At 42.3% G+C, this 20,511-nt stretch overlaps 2 protein-coding genes across 19 annotated transcripts in view; one reads left to right on the forward strand and one right to left on the reverse strand.

Moving 5' to 3' along the window:
• fubp1 (far upstream element (FUSE) binding protein 1) overlaps positions 1-5,945 on the forward strand; it is a 69,587-nt gene extending 63,642 nt beyond the window's left edge. For 7 of the 10 annotated variants that reach the window (XM_085983466.1, XM_085983468.1, XM_085983464.1 and 4 more), the window contains 2 exons: positions 1,158-1,319; positions 3,089-5,945. In XM_085983466.1, coding sequence (XP_085839592.1) covers positions 1,158-1,217 — 60 coding nt within the window. In that variant the 3' untranslated portion in view covers positions 1,218-1,319; positions 3,089-5,945. The remainder of the gene's footprint in view (positions 1-1,157; positions 1,320-3,088) is intronic. The other 3 variants (XM_085983465.1, XM_085983470.1, XM_085983469.1) reach the window with 3 other exon arrangements.
• A 3,677-nt stretch (positions 5,946-9,622) lies between these two features.
• Positions 9,623-20,511, reverse strand: part of nexn (nexilin (F actin binding protein)) — a 110,191-nt gene continuing 99,302 nt past the window's right edge. For 8 of the 9 annotated variants that reach the window (XM_085983484.1, XM_085983480.1, XM_085983476.1 and 5 more), the window contains 3 exons: positions 16,025-16,213; positions 10,539-10,902; positions 9,623-10,399 (listed from right to left, as the gene is read on the reverse strand). In XM_085983484.1, the coding sequence (XP_085839610.1) occupies positions 10,386-10,399; positions 10,539-10,902; positions 16,025-16,213 (567 nt within the window). In that variant the 3' untranslated portion in view covers positions 9,623-10,385. Of the gene's footprint in view, positions 10,903-16,024; positions 16,214-20,511 lie in introns of all 9 variants that reach the window. The other variant, XM_085983479.1, reaches the window with a different exon arrangement.

Consider the following 20,511-nt stretch of genomic DNA (forward strand, 5'->3'; position numbering starts at 1 on the left):
GCCTAGATGGCTGGAGATTGCGTTTAATCGAATTCTAATAAGGCAATGACCTGAAAATTTAGAACTTAGTGCTTGATCTTACAGACTTGTTTCACTTTGCTTTGACTATAACATTAAAAAAACAAGTTACCTAGGCATTGGACTCTTCTGTATAATGTGGGGAATGGCCTATCGTGACATTGCTTCACAATGGGTATGCATCACCACCCCCAAACTTCCTTTCCAATCGTAGCAGACCTCTCAAGTTCACATTGTTATTGGAAATGCTGGAAAATGTGATTACTTGCTTTCCTGTGCTCTTAGCTTCAGTGAAAATGAGAAGGTGCTCCTCTTCTGCTTGATGTTGGGTAACTGTTATTCAATAGTGCACTGCTTAAACTAAATACTTGTGCACAGTAGCTAAGTAATTATCCACTTCATGATTTTGCCAATAAATTGTGGGTTTGAATCTATATAGATCTTCTTGGCTTAATCATATGGGATTGTGATTTGATATTCCAGAATTTATGTTCAATTAATTTAATGCAGAGAATCTTTTCCTTGATCTTAAGTGGGTTGCACTGTATTTAGTGTCCACAAGGCCAAATTATGCATCATTACTGCCCTGCTTGGCTCAGTGAATGATGGGTGAAGTGCTTATGGAAAAGAAGCCTGTTCTGGTAGCAGTGATCTCAACTAATCAAGAGGCTTCCAACTGTTGTGTTCTCCATGGCAATCAGACGTGGGGGGGGGGGGGGGTGCGTGGAATTAAAGTGATGCCATTGTTTCACATTCCCCAAAGGAAAGTCACCCTTGTTTGTAATTGTGTCTCAGGTTGATCAAGATGCAATGTTTTAAACGAATGCATTTGCCTACTGCTTGGTGTATTAGCTGGTGGAGTTTATCATTTAAAGGCAAGATGTAGCTGTAAACAGCTATATGCAGCTAAATATTTGAGGATTTGATTCCTAAGCCATTACCACTCCACCCTTCTCCCTCTTTGCCTGATGGAATACCAAGATTCAAGCTCCATATGCAATCAATGTGATGAAATGCGAGTTATGTATGATCAGGGATATTTGTCTTGATTACTGTTCTATAGGGTGGTGGTCACAATTGGTACCGTATAGGATTTTTTTTCTGTTCATTTTTAAATTTAGGCTTTTATTCTTTGTCAGATTATAGACCTAAGCACTTCTGACAGTGTGACCTTGCAGACAAAATCCAGGCCAAATTGAATTAGTCATGACAAAATCTTCACCGGGATTACACGTGCCTGTTCAAAAGTTTGGATGATCCAGACTCCTTAACATTGGTCAGCAGCAGTCCCGGATCCCAAGGTGAGGATGACCATCACCTCCCACAGTCTAATTCTATATCAGAATTGTTGCATATATGTTGGCGGCTCTGGATATCTGCCATAGACTGCCACTGATCCAAATTGATTTTTAGTGCATGTAGAATTTGTGTTTCTATGCCAAAGCTATCATTTTCTGCATTTACACAGGTGGCTGTGACTGTTAAGTCACTTAAGATTTGATGCCAGCAGGACCACAGTACCTTTTTTGAACTCAGTACTTGCTATTACATGACTGCTAGAACAGTATTCTGAAATCATGAGCTTTTATATTTAATTTGTGAAGTATGAACTCCCTACCTAACAGCACTGGGAGTACCTTCACCACACGGACTGCAGCAGTTCAAGAAAGCGGCTCACCTCCACCTTCTCAATTCAATTTTATTTGTCATATATGCAGCAGACGTGTGTACTACACAATGAAATGTTGATTTTTACAAGTCCTCCTCAAGGGCAATTAGGAATGGGCAATAAATGCTGGCCTTGCCTGTGACGCCCACATCTCATTAAAAACAAATACTTTTTTTTTACCTTTTATGGGTAATTGTTTATTTGCAATATACAGTTCTGTTAGCAGAATTGCCAACATGAACAAAATGTCCTATAAACTCTCTCTTCCCTCCTGCCCATGCTCCTAGTGTTAATGTATTTAATCTGGGGCAGTTTGAGTTGTGGACTCTGCTAATCTTGCGCCTTCCCCCTCCATTAGCCGCTGCCAGCAGTGCTTTTATGCTTACAGGACTGTGGGTTGTAATAGGTTATCACTTTTTTACTGATGGGGTAATTGGCTGTCTTTCTTCCCCCCCCCCCCCCCCCCCCCCCCTCACCCTTCAATTGCTCCTTCCCAGAGGGCAAAGAGTTGGGGTCTAATGAGGCCTGATTGGGAGCCTAAGCTATACTGCCGGGACCCCAGCCTGTGAACTAGACTTGCCTTTAGTACTGTCATAATGAACTGACCCCTTGGTCAGTGAATTGATGAGAATGCTCTGCTAGCATATATATGTGTTTGAAAACTGAAAGTTTCTTTTATCTGTTTAAACATTGACGTTTGGGAGGATGTGGTAGGGATTGGGTAACTTCACTGCTTTATGAAAAGCAGCATGGTTATTTTAATGTCAGTGGGCTGAGTAGGTGTACTGTCAGCTATTAATATTGTCAGAAAAAGTTATTGGAAAATGAGAACACAAATACAGTACCTCTGTACCTACATTTTGTTTTGTTTGCAGTGCACTTCTCCAGTCCATAATACATTAAAATAAAACATTCTGGGGGTAAGAATTTGCTCAATGTAGTTTGTAACTCCTGTAGCCTGTGTAACAAAGGATAAACTGCATCAATTAGTCATTTTTTAATAGTAATGAAGCATTCAGAAAAGATGAGTTTTGAATAGTGTGGTTCTTTTGAAGGTTTATTAAACTTTTCCGCAGTCAAGCATGCAGTATTTATTTTGGGTGTTTAGCCTGCAAGAGAGAAACTTGTCGATGTTGCAGAATATTGTATTGTGAATCGATTTTTGTTTAATGAGAAAAGTGCCCTCCCCTTTTTTAAAAAAAAATAAAATAAAATAAAACAAAATAAATAAACATCCACAAACCAGGTCTTTTTCAGCATGTATTGCTACTATCTACCAAAGTAATAGTAATGCTGACTTTATAAAGAAGTGTTTCAAAATGGAGGCTGTTGGTATAGTTTTCTTGTACCATGTGAAGTCGCAACTCATTGCAAATGAAGTGCAATTTTTATACTTCACAGTGCCACCCAGACCTTGAACCTTAAGTTCTGCTGCAGTACACTAAAGGTAAGCAAGAATGAAGGTGTATTCTTTCAGGGTTTAAAAAGATTTAAAATCAGTTATTGGCCCTCTATGTATGCATAATTTTGATGAAACTTGGCATTTCTTTACAGTACAAGAATGGAATTGTATGTTAGTCTGATTAGCCAAATGTTCTTTAATTTGTGTTTCCAGATACTCGAATCAAAATGAGTAAAAGAAAAACCTTAAGGCTGTAAATCTGGAACTAAAAAAAATACTGGAAACACAGGTCAGCCAGCATCTGAAAAAAGACAGGTTAAAGGTTTGGGCCTACACCTGAAGCGTTGACCTGTTTTTTTTTTAGATGCTAACAGATCTGCCATGCAGTTTTAGCATTTACTATTTGTGAATGAAGGTAGGGGTGTTTGCATATAACATCCTCTTTGGATGTAGGGTGGGACAATTCTAATATTTTACGCCATACGTTTTCAGCAGAAACTACAACAGCATTCACTTTTGATTTGAAATTTAACTTGTGATAAACTGCACAATATCTGTCCCAACAAATGTTTATTTAGACTTCAGTTTATATTAGACATCTGATTTTCTATTAGACATCTTACTTTCTATCATCAGGACCGTCATTAGTCGAGCTTAAATCTATAACTATGATATGAATCAGTTGTTGTGAAGACCTTTGTCGGATAAATAGTTACAATTCTACAATTTAAAAATACGTTTAGATTGGGGGGGGGATAATTACTGATCCAATTTGTCTGTATGTACTTGTAGGATAAACTATACGTTGTGTTGGCAAGGATTGGTCCACATTGTCTTATTTTAACCCGCTTCCCTTCTGGTTGATGAAAGGCCATTGGTTACTTTACCCAATGCAGCGGTGCACAATCTCCAAAAATGGCATAGATTCCTTATGCTACCGAATAAGCATTAATCCTTTAATATAACGACAACGAAGGCAGCTTACAGATCTTGCTGGTGCGCTATGAACAGCGGGACAGTTGGTTCTTGCTGTTTCTGCCCTGTGAGGCTGTTTCTGGGAAAGGGTTAATATCTACAATAATTTGCACTGCTCTAACTTCAGGCAGATAATTGCATCTTAAAGGAGCTGAGGTGTGGTGCTATATTCGGTGAGTTTTAAATGCTGAATTATTGTGTACCGGTGGTTTTGTGTTCAGTTTACCGTATTAGAATGCATAAAATATCTTGGTTCAAGGTCAGCTTAGAATTCCATGTGATCAAATGGGCTGCGAGTCCATCTTCAGTGCAATTCACGTGACTTTTCTTGAGTAAATCTTGCATTGCTAGAAGTTAATTAACTTTGTCTTTTAATCAGAAAATCTTAGGGTTTCTGTGTGAAAAGCCAACCTGCTTATCTCTTGGCAATTTTTTTTTTCAAAGTATTCAAAAGATGGTGCCTTCGTTCTTATACAGTGCTGAAGAGCTAGCTGCCAGCACCCGATTCATAGGTCATAGGAACAGGTCCTGAGATAGTTTCTACCCCTATGGAGGATTCCTTTGCGTTCATCCTGTTGAACTGATGCTAACATAAACCATACAAGGGCTCCCTGTATAAGGTAACTCTTTTTGAGGGCAACGTGTCATTCATATGCAGGGAATTAGCTATTTCCCACAAACTGTAATATTTGGGATGGGGGCATGCTCTCCAAATCTTTGGCTTGTGCACTTGTTTCTGTTTCCCATGTTTCAGTTGCATACAAATGTTAAAATATGTACACTTTTTTCTGCAGGCTGAAACTACATTTAAAAATGCCATAGTTCAGTCAAATTAATCTAATAATTCTAGAGCTCTACAAATTTTAAGTCATCAGTTTAGTATTGCAAAACTTAGCGTGTGCATTGTTGCTAGGTTTCCCTATAAAGTCACTGTTTGGTTTTTCTTTGCTTTTTTTGTTGACGTTTCTGCAGAAAGTCCACAGTTTAAATGTAACTTTTTGAATTGAATTGTTGACTATTAACATTTCAAATATACATGCATTATAACTTTGATACTACGTTTTAAATTGAATAGTGTTGGGGTGCAGAAGCATAGTAGTTTTATTAGTCTGATCTCTTGCCTGTTTGCTTAATGGTCCATTGTAAATATGAACCCTCTAAGTTAGGAATAATTATTTCCCTTTTAGTGAGTGCATATGTAGATCTTGTGTATGTACATGCGCGCAGATTGAAGTTTAAAATTCAAGGATTTGCCTACTTAAAACAACTTCTGCATTTCTTTTGCTTGTTTCTAAAATGGTTAGAAGCTTTTGAGTCTGAAAAATTTGCAGAAGCGAATGTTTGCTTTTTTTAAACTCTCGCAAATTGTGTAGTTAGATTCTGCAAGGAAATATGTCAATTAACCCAATGTAGTGTGTTAAAGCAGACAGTATCTGTACTAGAATTTATTAGAGGAAAGATGCACTTCAGGATTTGACTGCACATTTTTGCTGTTGTCCCTGTTCTGTACGTTTAATATCAGCACACTGCTAGATAGGTTTCCTGCATATTTCTTTTGCATGTTTTTTTTTACACATGGCTTTTGAGATGGATTAGCTATTATCTCGAAGAAAAAAAATTCTTCAGAAAATGTGCATTGCTGGAGAAGACTAAGCAGCAGATAAAGGGCTTGCTGTGGTTGGAGAAAGGGATATCATACAGATTTGGAGCTGACGCAAGGTAACTTCTCAATCTGACAAAAAAAAGCTGTTTGAGAATGCTGCAGATGTGTTGGTACTGATGGTTCTATTTTTTTGTTTTTCTGGTATGTAATCTGATTTTAGTGTGAATTAAACTGTAAAGATTTTGAAATTATAAATAAAGTTTGAGGTGCACAAATAATTAATGCTTTCTGTATTACTGTGTCCATCAATTATGGGTATTAATGGGTTTGGCGAGATTGGTTTTCATGTTTATAGATGTAATTAGCTGAGGGAAGAAAATGCTTTACAAGCTAAATTTCACTGTGCCTTCAATTTATTTTCCAATTTTCACCCCCCCCCCCCCCCCCTCTCCTGAAGGCAATTTTGCTAACGCTGGTGCCTTGCCCATGTGGCCATTTATTGTGAGAGTCTAGAAAGTGTCACCAGATCAGAGGGCACAAGAATCTAGTTTGACCCTATGCACACCCAGTGCCCACAACTTCCAGCAAGGATCATTAGATGACAATCTGGAATGGGAATTCTAGCTACATTTTTCTTCACCCATAGCCCAGGGCTGCTGAGGCCAGTTGGACTACCCAGCTGCTGTCTTTTTTTATTTGTTCATGGGATGTGGGCATTGCTGGCAAGGCCAGCATTTAGTGCCCATCCCTAATTGCCCTCGAGAAGGTGGTGGTGAGCCGCCTTCTTGAACCGCTGGAGTCAGTGTGGTGATGGTACTCCCACAGTGCTGTTACGGAGGGAGTTCCAGGATTTTGACCCAGTGACGATGAAGGAATGGCGCTATATTTCCAAGTCAGGATGGTGTGTAACTTTGAGGGGAACTTGCAGGTCATGGTGTTCCCATGCGCTTGCTGCCCTTGTCCTTTTAGGTGGTAGAGGTCCCGGGTTTGGGAGGTGCTGCCGAAGAAGCCTTGGCGAGTTGCTGCAGTGCATCTTGTAGATGGTACACACTGTAGCCACGGTACACTGGTGGAGGGAGTGACTGGTTAAGGTGGTGGATGGGGTGCCAATCAAGGGGGCTGCTTTGTCTTGGATGGTGTCGAACTTCTTGTCGTTGGAGCTGCATTCATGCAGGCAAGTGGAGAGTATTCCATCGCACTCCTGACTTGTGCCATGTAGATGGTGGAAATGCTTTGGGGAGTCAGGAGGTGAGACACTCATGTGATGAGCTAACTGGTTGCAGAGCAGGAATCCATCCAAAGACCACCTGCTGTATACAACTTAGCACAGCACATTACTGACTGAGTAATTGGACGTCAGCCTTGGCACAGTGGGTAGCACTTGTCTCTTAGGTCGTGGGTTCAAGCCCCACTCCAGAGACTTGAGCACATAATCTTGGCTGACACATGGTCTGCCCTCTCACGGATGTAAAGGATCCCACAGCATTATTCGAAGGAGCAGGAGTTTGCCTGGTGTCCTGGCCAATATTTATCCTCAACCAACATCACTAAAAAAAGATTATCTGGTCATGTAGATCATTGCTGTTTGTGCATAAATTGGCTGCAGCGTTTCCCTAGTGAGTACACACAAACTTATTTCATTGACGGTAAAACACTTTGGGATGTCTTGAGGTTGTGAAAGGCTCTATATAACTATATATACACAAGTTCTTTCATTTTCCTTTAACCGTTTCGCATTATTACTGTGCGTTCCTGACCATATGCAGCCTGATGATTTACTGTACGATATATGGCGGTGTGATAGCATCACAATTGCAACTGTCCTTTTGCTTAGTACTTGGGCTGGTGATTGAGGATGCAGAGCACTAAAATGCCATTGGGGAGTATTGTAACCTTATTTTCAGTATATAACATACAAAACTGGTTAATCATTTACTGATTGGCAGATTTATTATGGGCATGTATTAAAATTTTTGTTATGGGTTCCTAGTATTATACAATAGAAAGCTGACTTTTTGTAATTTGCCCAACTATCAAAAAATCCTTTTTTACACTGCTTGAAGTTAACACAAATTCAGCACAAATGTAATGAGCTGTGCAGTGAAAAATTGTCTGCTTGTATTTGTGGGTAACACTGCCATGGCAGTATTTATTGCCCATTCCGAGTTGCCCTTGGGGCATTAACAGTGAACCCTGTAGTATGGGATTGGAGTCACACGAAGGCCAGATCAGGTAAGGGGGATGGTGGACAAGTTCCCTTCCCTGAAGCACTTTAGCGGGCCAGTTGGGTTTTTACAACAATCGGGCAGATTTCACGGTCATTTGCTGGTGCTAGCCCACAAATAACCAGATTTATTAAATTCACAGCATTTTGCAGCATACACCAGTTCTTGAGATATTTAGATTTTTGTACTTGTCCCCAGTCAGTATCATCCACATCCAGGAAAGAGGAGAGAAACTTAATTGTTTCAATATACTTGTCAATTGTTTAAAATTCACAACTCGTAACATTCTTTGGAAATGTAAAATCTCTTTAAATCTACCGTGGGTTTATTTTAGCTGTGTAAATTTTGTTTTATTTGGTGAACTGAGGGGCAGCACTTTTGCAGCACATGGTATTAACGGGAGTGAGCGCTGACTACAAGTGAATTTGTAGAGTTTAAAGTTGTAAATGGCCTCTTAAGTTTAGCTTTGGGCACTTTGTTTACGATGTAAAGGGCATCGTGAACGGCAGCACAGCAGGTTTTGGTTGAAGATGTTTGCAACGTTGAAAACACGGCACCAACAATAGCGTGAGTAACAAAAGGGATTTCGGGCAAAGGCGTGTATCTGGAGTTGGGTCACAGATCAGCCATAATCTCACTGAATGGTGTAACAGGCCTGAGGGGCTGAATGGCCTCCTCCTGTCCCTATTGCTTGTTTTTGGTGTGTATATATTTAAAAAAATCATTTTTGGGATATGGGCACTGCTAGCAGGACCAGCATTTATTGCCCACCCCTAGTTAACCTTGAAACGGTGGTGGTGAACCTTTTTGAACCACTGCAGTCTGTGTGGTGAAGGTATACCCACAGTGCTGTTGGGTAGGGAGCTCCAGAATTTGACCCAGCGATGATGAAGGAACGCCGATATGTGTCCAAGTTGGGATGGTGTGTGACTTGGAGGTGACGGTGTTCCCATGCACCTGTTCCCCTGTGTTGTTGGGAAGGACTCCTAACTTGTACATTTAGCTTGTACACCCAAGCAGAATGTGTTCTGGTTGCCAATGCCATGAAAGGAGACTAGCCTCTTGACTGAGGTACAGGAAACTTTGTGATATCCGGGACCGAGCTGTTGCCGTCCCATCAAAACTGCCAGACAAACCAGCGCTAATGTTGAAACATATGGAGATTTTGAGCTCCGTATCTGGCAACAAACTCTGTTGCTTAGCAACAGCTTCTAAACAGTCGGCCCTACCTTGCAAGCGTCTCTGTAGCTTAGCAACAGCTTCAGCGAGACCTTGCAGAGCCTGACTGGTGGGGGGGGAAAAAAGCAACGAAAAGAAAAAAAAACTAACTAAACGGCTCCTGATTTTTGCCGGTGGCTCGAGCATTCCGGACAGTTAACCTCCGGATAAACCAAAGTTTCCTGTATGATGCTTGGTGCAGGGAGAGGGAACAGAAGATCTCCAAAAGTAACCATTTACAAAAAAACATTTTCTGCAACTTTTTATTACTAAATTACAGCTGTTACAGCACGGACCAAAAGATCATCTTTGTCGCTGTCTGCCTTTCTCTGCCAAGTGTGAATGTGTTGCGCTGATTCAAAGCAGGTTGCTAAAATGTTGGGGTTAGTGTTAATTCTCTATAGATGCTGTCAGAATATATCCATGCCCCAAGGTGCAAGTCAGTACATGTTTGTTTTGCAAGAACTAAATTGCCTCGTCACTGAAACTGAGCAAGGAAAAGAAGCACATCCTTTTGTTTCAAAGTAAATTTTAAATGGTATCAGAAAATTCAGTACAGCTGAGCAGAAGTTAAACAGTTTACAAAAAAAAAAGTACATTCTGCATGGATCATTTCTGAGGGTCATGTTGTCCGGCATGCAATATGTAATACCTCTTGTGTCCATTTTTTCAGGTTGCATGAAGGAGCATCTCTGTCCATGAAAAATTTGTATGTAAGGCTTTGTGGTAATTTTTAGTGATTAAATAAGATCCATTTTCTGTATGTAGATAACCCAAAGTAAATTATTGAATATAACCAGTGGTTTTCATATTGCATTTAATAATAAAAAAAAACACAAATCTCCTGTATGCAAAATTAAGTGGGCCTTCACGATGGACAATTCCAACAGAGTTCTTTTAAAACCAACGTTTTGCTCGTGGTTGACCCAAATAGTGATTTCGATAAATAGGATAACACTGGATTACAATTTTTAAAAGTTCATAGACTCGACTGATTCATAAGTGGGCTCCACTGTTAATGTGCAGATATAATAGCATCTGTTAAATAAGAACATCACAAGTTAATTTGAAATGATTAAAACTGACCAAATAAAACCAGTATGTAAACCTCATGCATTTTTCCTAGGCTATGCGTAACCATAAGAGGAATGACGATCAACACTACAGCAATTTTTCCAAGGGCATTAGGATGTTTTTCTTTTTTTTTTTGGGCCCCATCAGAAGGGAAAGATGGATGTAGTAAAGGTTGAGGACAGAAAGGAAATTCCAGCAGATTTAGTAGTCATCAGCTAAAAAAGAGAAGAGAGATTTAAAGAAAGGAATTAGTTGCCATTGAAAAATAGTAGCTGAAAGTATGAGTAGTTCTGGGTGAGTTCACGGGTTTCCTACTTTTAGAAAAAGTGCTGTTGTGCAAAATTTAACTCTTACTTTCAATAGTGAGAATGCAAGTGCTGGCGGCTGTTCCTCTGGCGTTGACCGCTTTGCACATGTATTCTCCTTCATCTTCAGGGAAGGTTTCGGGTAGGTAAAGGCAGTAAGTTTCTCCTCTTTCAATATATTGATAGTCCTCGCAGTCCTGCAACATTTCTCCCTCAAACCACCACGTGACTCCCGGTGTGGGTTCCCCTATGATTTTTACAGTGAACCTTACAGGCTCGCCGTCCACAACGGATGTGTTTTTGAGAGGTTTCTTGAACCATGGAGCTCCAGACCGTATGAGTTCATCCATGTCATCCTCACAGGTTGATCCATTAATGATGCTCCCTTCCTCCTCCTCCTCTTCATCCCCTTTCTGTAAACACAGCAGGCGTTAAACATTTTTTAAAATGCCTTGAACATCCTGTTGCATACATTCGATTTTAGTTTTCATGCGGATGGAGCAGTAGTTATGATGCTGAGCTAGCAAACGCAGAGTTCATTAAATCTGGTAATCTTACAAATGTTAGGAACAATGTCGGACAGGTAAAGACCCTCTGGTCCATCGAGCCTGTCCCCCACAATTGCGATACCATATGTATCACAAATGTATACGCTCTCCACCCCACCCGAAACTATGTGATCACCTGAGAGTGGAGAAAAAAAAACACCCAAGCCAATTGGGGAGGAAAGAAATCTGGGAAATTTCTCTCCGACCCATCTTGGCGATCGAAACTAGTCCAGGAGATCACTCTGGTCCTGAATACCCTGCAGTACCTACCTTCTGTAAGAGGTGATCTCCGCCCCAGCCAGAAACAGGTCCAGCTCTCGCTTGAAGGAAATCAGCCTCCACTGCATGAGATGGCAGCCTGTTCCAAACGTCCACTATTCTCTGGGAAAGGCACCACTATCTGACATCTAACCTAGATCTGGCTTTGTACAACTTAAATTCGTGACCCCTGGTCCTCCCTAGCCTATTTAATTGGAACACAATCTGTTTCCTTCATTATCTTTTAAACCTCAATCAGATCTTCCCCCCCCCCCCCCCCCCCCACAGAGCATTTGCCCTGCCCACATGCATAACACTGCACTCATCCAAGTTATACATCATTTGCCAGTGAGCCCAATCTCCCAATGCATTAACATCAGTCTGAAGCAGAAAAGCATTGTCTACAGTCCTAACACAGATCTTAGTATCATCTGCAGATCGTTTTCCCACACCCACATACAGATAATTAATAAAAAATAAAGAGCAATGATACCTGCGAGACACCATTGGTGACCAGTCTCCAAACATATACAAATCCATCTATAACTACTTTTTGCCTACATCCTGCTAGCCAGTTCTCAATCCAGCTCAATATATTAGCATGAATACCAGAGGCTTCAATGTTGTGGGCGGTACCTTAAAAGCTTTTTGGAAGTTTATGTAGACAATGTCTACTGGACTTGCCTCATCCACTAACTTCAAAAAATACAGTTAGATTTGTAAGACATTACCTTTTTATGAAGGCATGTTGGGTGTCCCTAATATTCCCCATCTCATCTAAGCATTCATGTATTGCATCCCTAATGTGTCCCTCAAGCATCTTACCTATAACTGATGTCAAACTAATGGGCCTATAGTTACGAGTCTGTCTTGTTGCCTTTTTTAAAGCTGGAGATTACATTAGCCTTCCAGTCAACAGGAACCATTCTGGAGTGCAGTGAGCTATTAATACAGGCCAGGGGCTCGCACAGCATGTTCCATCTCCCTGAGGACCCTTGGGTGGATATCATCTGGCCCGACTGCTGTCTATTTTCAAGTTCTTAATTCTTTCTAAAACATTATGTTCATCTGTTAATATTACTATTTTGTTAGTAACATTATTAAATTCTAATAGTCGAGCATCATTTTCAAGAGTGAAGACCGATGCAAAGTATTCTTCATATTTCTGCCATACCCAGTGAGTCCTTTGTAACCAGTCCTTGAACATTTTTTAATAGCCCAATACAGTCTGACAGTCCTGACTCTTCACATAACTGAAAAAGCTTTTCCCATTACTTCTACAAATGTCTACGATCCTCTTTTCCATTAGCCTTTTCGCTGATCTAATAGCAGCCTTTGTTTTCTTCAGTTGTTCCTTGTACTCAACTGTGTAGTTGAGTATTAAATGCCGTTAATTTCTAGAAACATTCGTTTTTATAAATTAATAAATCTATCTTGTCTTTGTACATAACCAGTCAACCACCATGGCTTTTTCTTACCCCACACATCTTTTGACTTTGGGTACAGATTTGTGTTCCACATTTTTCATCTTAAAAGCTTTCCATTTGTATTCTACATCGCTCTCATCGCCACCCAGTAAGGTTAGCCAATTTACCCGTTCCAAATCATCTGCAATTTTAGTGAAGTTTGCTCTTCTGAAATCTGGTACGAGTTGCAGATTCTAGGTACCTTTTAGCTTTACCAGCCAATTGAAACCATATAATTTGTTGTGGTCACTGTTGGCCAGATGTTCCCCCATCTGGAAGCCCGATACAAGGTCAGGCTCACTACTAGATTATCCCTAGTTACTTAACATGTTGAGTCAGGAAACAGTCTTGTATATTTGACAAATTTTTCAGCTGCACTTCCCATCACAACAGAGGGTAAACCATCGTGCCACTGAATGCCAGAAAAATTAAAATCACCCATCAAACAAAGGTGGCGTTTTATGTTGTGTTTTCCATAATAACTCGTGTTCCAGTGTCTAACCTGGGGGTCTAACAATTACCAATAATTAGGTCCTTGCCGTGAGCTTGGTCCACTTGAACCCAGATGGCCTCCACTGTACCCGATGAGGCAAAATCAAGCCTCTCTCCAGACGTTAGATTCTCACTGAAAAATAGCAACCCCACCTCCTCTTTGACCGACTCTATCCTTTCTGAATCCCTTGTAGCCTTTTAGGTGAATTTCTGTCCCATCACTTCCATCTAAACATCTCAGAAATACAATGTCTAATTTTTCCAACGCAGCATAGGACTGCAGTTCTAACAGTTTGTTTCTAACACTCCCCACACTTGCACAACAATTTAAAGGTCTCTCATCTACTGTCTTAGTTTTTTTTATTCTAGTATACTTCCTACCTAGTTTTACTGTGTTTATAATCTGTGTAATAATTAAGGGCAGTAAACTATCTAAACATATTTGCACTATCCCCATGCTGAACTAGTTTAAATGCTTTCTGAAAGCAAGCTCAACACCCTCTGACATTATACTGGGGTTTCTGGTGGGAGCTCAACAAAGGGGTTTCAATTTTTCCTGTATTAAGTTGAAGAAAGTTCCATCACTTGAAGCTGGGTGAAGTACAGAGTTGAGTGTGGCTGAGAGTTAGCGGTGGTATCTTCAGTGTATGCATGCAGCCAGCGTGGCAGCTGTGGCTCAGTTGGTAAGTTGTGGGTTTAAGTCATCTTCCCACTCGAGACGGGCACAAAAATCCAGGCTGACACTCCAGTGCAGTACTGAGGGAGTGCTACAGTGTCAGAGGTGCTGTCTTTCAGATGAGACGTTGAGTCAAGACCCTGTCTGCCCTCTTAGGTGGACGTAAAAGATCCCATGGCACTATTTCGAAGACGAGCAGGGAAGCTATCCATGGTGTCCTTGACAACGTTTATCCTCCAACCAACATCACAAACAGGTTATCCAATCAACATAAGAAGTAGGAGCAGGAGTAGGCCATACGGCCCCTCGGGCCTGCTCTGCCATTCAATAGGATCATGGCTGATCCGAACCTAGACTCACCTCCACTTCCCTGCCCTCTCCCCGTAACCCCCAATTCCCTTATCAGCTGGGAAACTGTCTATCTCCGTTTTAAATTTATTTAATGTCACAGCTTCCACAGCTCTGAGGTAGCAAATTCCATAGATTTACTACCCTCTGAGTGAAGAAGTTTCTCCTCATCTCCGTTTTGAAAGGGCAGCCCCTTATTCTAAAATTATGCCCCCTAGTTCTAGTCTCACCCATCAGTGGAAACATCCTCACCACATCCACCCGATCAAGCCCCCTCACAATCTTATATGTTTCGATAAGATCGCCTCTCATTCTTCTGAATTCCAATGAGTAGAGGCCCAACCTACTCAACCTTTCCTCATAAGTCAACCCCCTCATCTCTGGAATCAACCGAGTGAACCTTCTCTGAACTGCCTCGAGAGCAAGTATATCTTTTCTTAAATATGGAAACCAAAACTGTACGCAGTATTCCAGGTGTGGCCTCACCAGTACCCTGTATAACTGAAGCAAGACTTCCCTGCTTTTATACTCCATCCCCCTTGCAATCGTTATCACATTGCCTTTTGTGGGAGCTTGCTGTGCACAAATTGGCTGCTATGTTTACTATATTATAACTGACTACACTTCAAAAGTACTTAAGTGGCTGTAAAGCATTTTGGGACACTGAAGTCATGAATGGTGTTTAATAAATGCAAATCTGTCTTCATTTATTTAAAAAGAAATCTCTTTTTCCTGATTCATCTCACCTATTCTTTACAACCTCACCGGCATCTGGTGCAAGAAGCCTCAGGCCTTTACACTGATGATTTCTAGCTATGAGGAAAGATTGGATAGGCTGGGTGGTTTTTCTTTGGAGCAGAGGAGTCTGAAGGGAAACTTGATTGAGGTGTATAAAATTATGAGGGGCCTAGATAGAGTGGATAGGAAGGACCTATTTCCCCTAGCAGAGAGGTCAATAACCAGGGGGCATGGATTTAAAGTAAGGGGTAGAAGGCTTAGAGTGGAGCCGAGAACGTTTTTCACCCAGAGGTCGGAACTCACTGCCTGAAAGAGTGGTACAGGCAAAAACACTCATCACATTTAAAAAGTACTTGGATATGTATTCGAAATGCCATAATCTACAAGGCTACGGACCAAGAGCTGGAAAGTGGAATTGGGCTCGATAGCTCTTTTTCGGCCGGCGCGGACACAATGGGTCAAATGGCCTCCTTCTGTGCCGTAAGTTTCTGTGATTCTATAATGACAATGGGGTCTTCCATCAAGTCTACTGCACAGAAACAGGCCATTTAGCCCAACTGGTCCATGCCAGTGTTTGTGCTCCACACGAGCTTCTTCCCACCTTCCTTCACCTCACCTTATCAGCATATCCTTCTATTCCTTGCTCCCTCATGTACTTGTCTAGCTTCCCCTATTTGCCTCCATTACTCCATGTGGTAGTGAGTTCCACACTCTTACCACCCTTTGGGTAAAGAAGTTTCTCCTGAATTCCCTACTTGATTTATTAGTGACTATCTTGTATTTATCACCCTTCGTTTTACTCTTGCCCACAAGTGGAAACATTTTCTTCATGTCTACCCTAACGAACCCTTTCATTATCTTAAAAGACTGCTATCAAAATCTTGCACCATCTCTAGACAAGTTGGACAGTTCTGTTTAAGGGTGCAGCTAGATGGCTACAGTTTTCATTCTGGAGGATGTGGTGTTGACAAATTACTCTTGTTTTGGAAAATAGTTTACATATAAATACCTTCTGCAATGCTGCGTCAATTTCCTTCTGCTCAAATTGCATCCGTTGAAGTTTCTGTTCTTCAATTCTTCTCCTTTCCTCGTCCTCTCTTGCCTTGGCCATTTGCTCAAAGCGAGCTCGCATATCAACCTTGTGAGTAAATGGAGCATCATCTCTTTTGGGCACCTTTACGTCCTCTACTGTTTCTTCCTGCAAGTATAAAATATAATTGAATCCATGTCCTATATTACAGCAGCTCAATCATCAACTAATTTGATTTAATTTTAGAACAGTAAGTAATCCAAGTTCCAGAAAACACTCATCCTTTTCAAAGCTTGCTTAGACACATTTTTTAGACCGATAAATTTAAGATGGAAGGCCATTGCCCATAATGCAGGTTGGAAAAAGAATAAATCAGGAAATAGTGGTTAGGTGATACGGAGACGGAGTAAGAAAGCGCCTTTCACGACCTCCTGACATAAAGTACTTTTAAACTGCAATCACTGTTGTGATGTAGGAAACACGGCAACCAATTTGCACACAGCAAGGTCACGCAAACAGCAATAGGATAATGACCAGATATCTGTGATGTTAGTTGAGGCAAAATTATTGGCCAGGACACCAGGGGAACTCTCCTGCTCTTCAAAATAGTTCCGTGGGATCTTTTACGTCCGCCCGAGAGGGCAGACAGCGCCTCAGCTTAACGTCTCATACGAACGATGGTGCCTCCACCATTGCCGGTCTCCTTCAGTACCCTCCATATTACCCACACCCATATTCACAGCCACCCATTTGAACGCGCCATCTCACGTGGCCTCTCCCATCGTGCCAATCACACGTGGCCATCTCTGACTACTTCCTTGTATCCCTCTCCCCTCACATTGCCCTTCCCCCCCACCTCCCAACCACACTTCTGTGTCTGCCCCTGGAAATAACTCTTTCTCCCCCCAAGTTACTTACAACGGCACTTTCAAATTCCCAACAGTCCAGCCTTTGGCCCTCCATTCACCATGACATTTCTGCAGCTACCAATCTGCTCAATCATGCCCACACCTCCACCTTTTCATGCCCTTGTCCCCACTAAAACCATTACTCTCTCACCCAGGTCATTCCCCCAGTATGGCCCTCATCTCCGCTCCCTTAAGTCCAAGAGACGCAAACTTGAACGTTTATGGCGGACAACTGGTTTAGCCATTTACAGCCAGATTTGACTGGACAACAAAGCCCTATCGGGTCCTGCTCTCCTCGGCCAAAACTGCTCACTTACAGGATCATCCTGGAATGCAAAGATAACCCCGGCTTCTCCACTACAAACTGTCTTGACCCCGGCTTCTCTTCACTACAAATTGGCTTCTGAAACACACCTTCCCCCTGCCTCCTCCACCCTCCCCTCCAAAAACAAGTGCAAGGAGTTCATGGAATTCTTTATCTCTAAGAGTCAGACCATCTTTTCAGTTCCCTTCCTTACAACGAAGGGTCCCCTCTGTACTAGCCTTGAACTCGCATCTTCTTTTAGTATCTCTCCAATCTCCCAATATGCCCTCTGAGCTCATCTTAACCCCGAGACCCACCTCCTGCTCCCTCGACCCTATTCCCACCAAACTGCTGAATGCCCAACTTTGCTTCCTGGCCCCCATGTCAGCTGATACTGTTGATGGTTCCCTCTCCTCGGGTACTGTCCCCCTTTCATTCAAGTCTGCCATCCTCACCCCTTCCTCAAAAAAACAACCTTGACCCTTTGATCCTTGCACACTCCCACCCCATCTCCATTTCCCGCAACTCCATGTTTGAATCTCTCCAATCAGGTTCCTGCCCCTGCCACAGCACTGAAACGGCCCTGATCAAAGTCACGAATGCCATCCTATGTGACTGTGACCATGGTAAACTATCCCTCTTCATCCTTCTCTATCCGTCTGTAGCCTTTGACATGGTTCACCATACCATGCTCCTCCAACGCCTCTCTTCTGTCGTCCAGCTGGGTGGGACTGCACTAGTCTGGTTCCATTCTTATTTATCCAGTCATTGCCATAGTTCATCTGCAATGGCTTCTCTTCCTGCTCCCGCCCCATTACCTCTGGAGTCCTCAAAGGATCTATCCTTGACCCCCTCCTATTTCTCACCTACACGCTGCCCCTCAGCGACATCATCCGAAAATGCATCACGTTCCACGTACGCTGATAACACCCAGCTCTTCCTCACCACCACCTCTTATCCCTCAGCAGATTTGTCATGCTTCTTGTCTGACATCCAGTCCTCGATGAGCAGAAATTTCCTCCAACTAAATATTGGGAAGACCAAAGCCATTGTCTTCGGTTCCCGCCACAAACTCTGTTCCTTAGCCACCAATTCCATCCCCGGTCACTGTCAGGCTGAACCAGACTGTTCGCAACCTTGGTATCCAGGAGGGTGCAGAGAAACTCCAGTATGATTTGGACAGGTTGCGTGATTGGGCAGATGCATGGCAAATGCAGTAGAATGTGGATAAATGCGAGGTTATCCACTTTGGTGGCAAAAACAGGAAGACAGATTATCATCTGAACGGCAATAGATTGGGAGAAGGGGAAGTGCAACGAGACCTGGGTGTCCTTGTGCACCAGTCGCTGAAGGTAAGCATGCAGGTGCAGCAGGCGGTTAAGAAGGCAAATGGTATGTTGGCCTTCATAGCAAGAGGATTCGAGTACAGGAGCAAGGATGTCTTGCAGTTGTACAGGGCCTTGGTGAGACCACACCTTGAGTATTGTGTGCAGTTTTGGTCGCCTTATCTGAGGAAGGATGTTCTTGCCATGGAGCGAGTGCAGCGAAGATTCACCAGACTGATACCTGGGATTGCAGGAATGACGTATGAGGAGAGATTGGGCTTATATTCGCTAGAGTTTAGAAGAATGAGAGGGGATCTCATTGAAACTTAAACAATTCTAACAGGACTAGACAGACTAGATGCAGGAAGGATGTTCCCGATGGCCGGGGAGTCCAGAACCAGGGGTCACAGTCTAAGGATAAGGGGTAAGCCATTTAGGACAGAGATGAGGAGGAATTTCTTCACCCAGAGAGTGGTGAACCTGTGGAATTCTCTACCACAGAAGGCAGTAGAGGCCAATTCATTAAATATATTCAAGAAGGAGTTAGATATATTTCTTAAGGCTAAAGGGATCAAGATATGGGGAGAAAGCAGGGACAGGGTACTGAATTTGGTTGATCAGCCATGATATTAAATAACGGAACAGGCTCGAGGGGCTGAATGGCCTACTCCTGCTCCTATCTTCTATGTTTCTATGTATATCCTGTCTGACCCCCGAGATGAACTTCCGCTGCAAATCCGCTCCATCACCCATCCCGCCTACTTCCATCTCCGTAACATCGCCCGTCTCCGTCCTTGCCTCAGCTAATCAGCTGCTGAAATCCTCATCCATGCCTTTGTTACCTCTCTAGACTTGACTATTCCAATGCTCTCCTGGCCGACCTCCCATCTTCCACCCTACATAAATGACACATCCAAAACTCTGCTGTACATATCCTAACTCGCACCAAGTCCCGTTCACGCATCACTCCTGTACTTGCTGATCTGCAGTGGCTCCCATTCCAGCAAGTCTCGATTTTAAAATTCTCATCCTGGTTTTCAAATTCCATGGCCTTGCTCCTTCCTCCCTATCTCTGTTAACTCCTCCAGCCCTACAACCCTCTGAGATCTCTGCGCTCCTCCAATTCTGGCCTCTTGCGCATCCCCAGTTTTAATCGCTCCACCGTTGGCGGCCGTGCCTTCAGCTGCCTGGGCCATAAGTTCTGGAATTCCCTCGCAAAGCCTCTCTGCCTCCTCCTTCAAGTCGCTCAGTAAAACCTACCTTTTTGACCAAGTTTGTGGTCAGCTGTCCTAATATCTCATGTGGCTCGATGTCAAATTTTGTTCCATAATGCTCCTGTGAACCTTTACTATGTTAAAGGTGCTCTAAAAATGCAAACTGTTGTTGCGTCATCTAGTTACTAACCCTCCTGCCAGTGGAAACAGTTTCTCCCTATCCACTCTATCAAAACCCTCATAATTTTGAACACCTCTATTAAGTCTCCCCTTAACATTTGCGCTAAGCGAACTTAGTTGACCAGTTGGGTTTTTACAACAATCCATCAGCTTTCATATTCTTAACCCACAAATTACCAGATTTATTGAATTCAGTTGCACAACTTGCAATGGTGAGATTTTGACTCACCACCTCAGGTTTGCTAGTCCAGTACTATAACCACTAACATCCCTCTGCTTGAGTATAAAATTAACACACAATAATTCAGCCCTCTTAAAAAAGCATTGGCATTAGTTGAAGCTTTGCCTCAAAGCCAACAGTTCATAAAACACCCAATGCAAGTAAACGTGGCTGAGACTAAGCAACTTGATATAAGGCCATCTCGGGAAAATATTAGAGTATAGATTCAGCGGTGTTCTGTTGTTCCTCATTCAAGTTTTCAGTGCCATAGGTATCGTGAATGCAGCATTAGAATTACTGCTTAAATTTCAGGGC

Source organism: Somniosus microcephalus, chromosome 3 (assembly GCF_052327205.1).
Source record: "Somniosus microcephalus isolate GS21.2 chromosome 3, FLI_Smic_1.0, whole genome shotgun sequence".
NCBI lineage: Eukaryota > Metazoa > Chordata > Chondrichthyes > Squaliformes > Somniosidae > Somniosus > Somniosus microcephalus.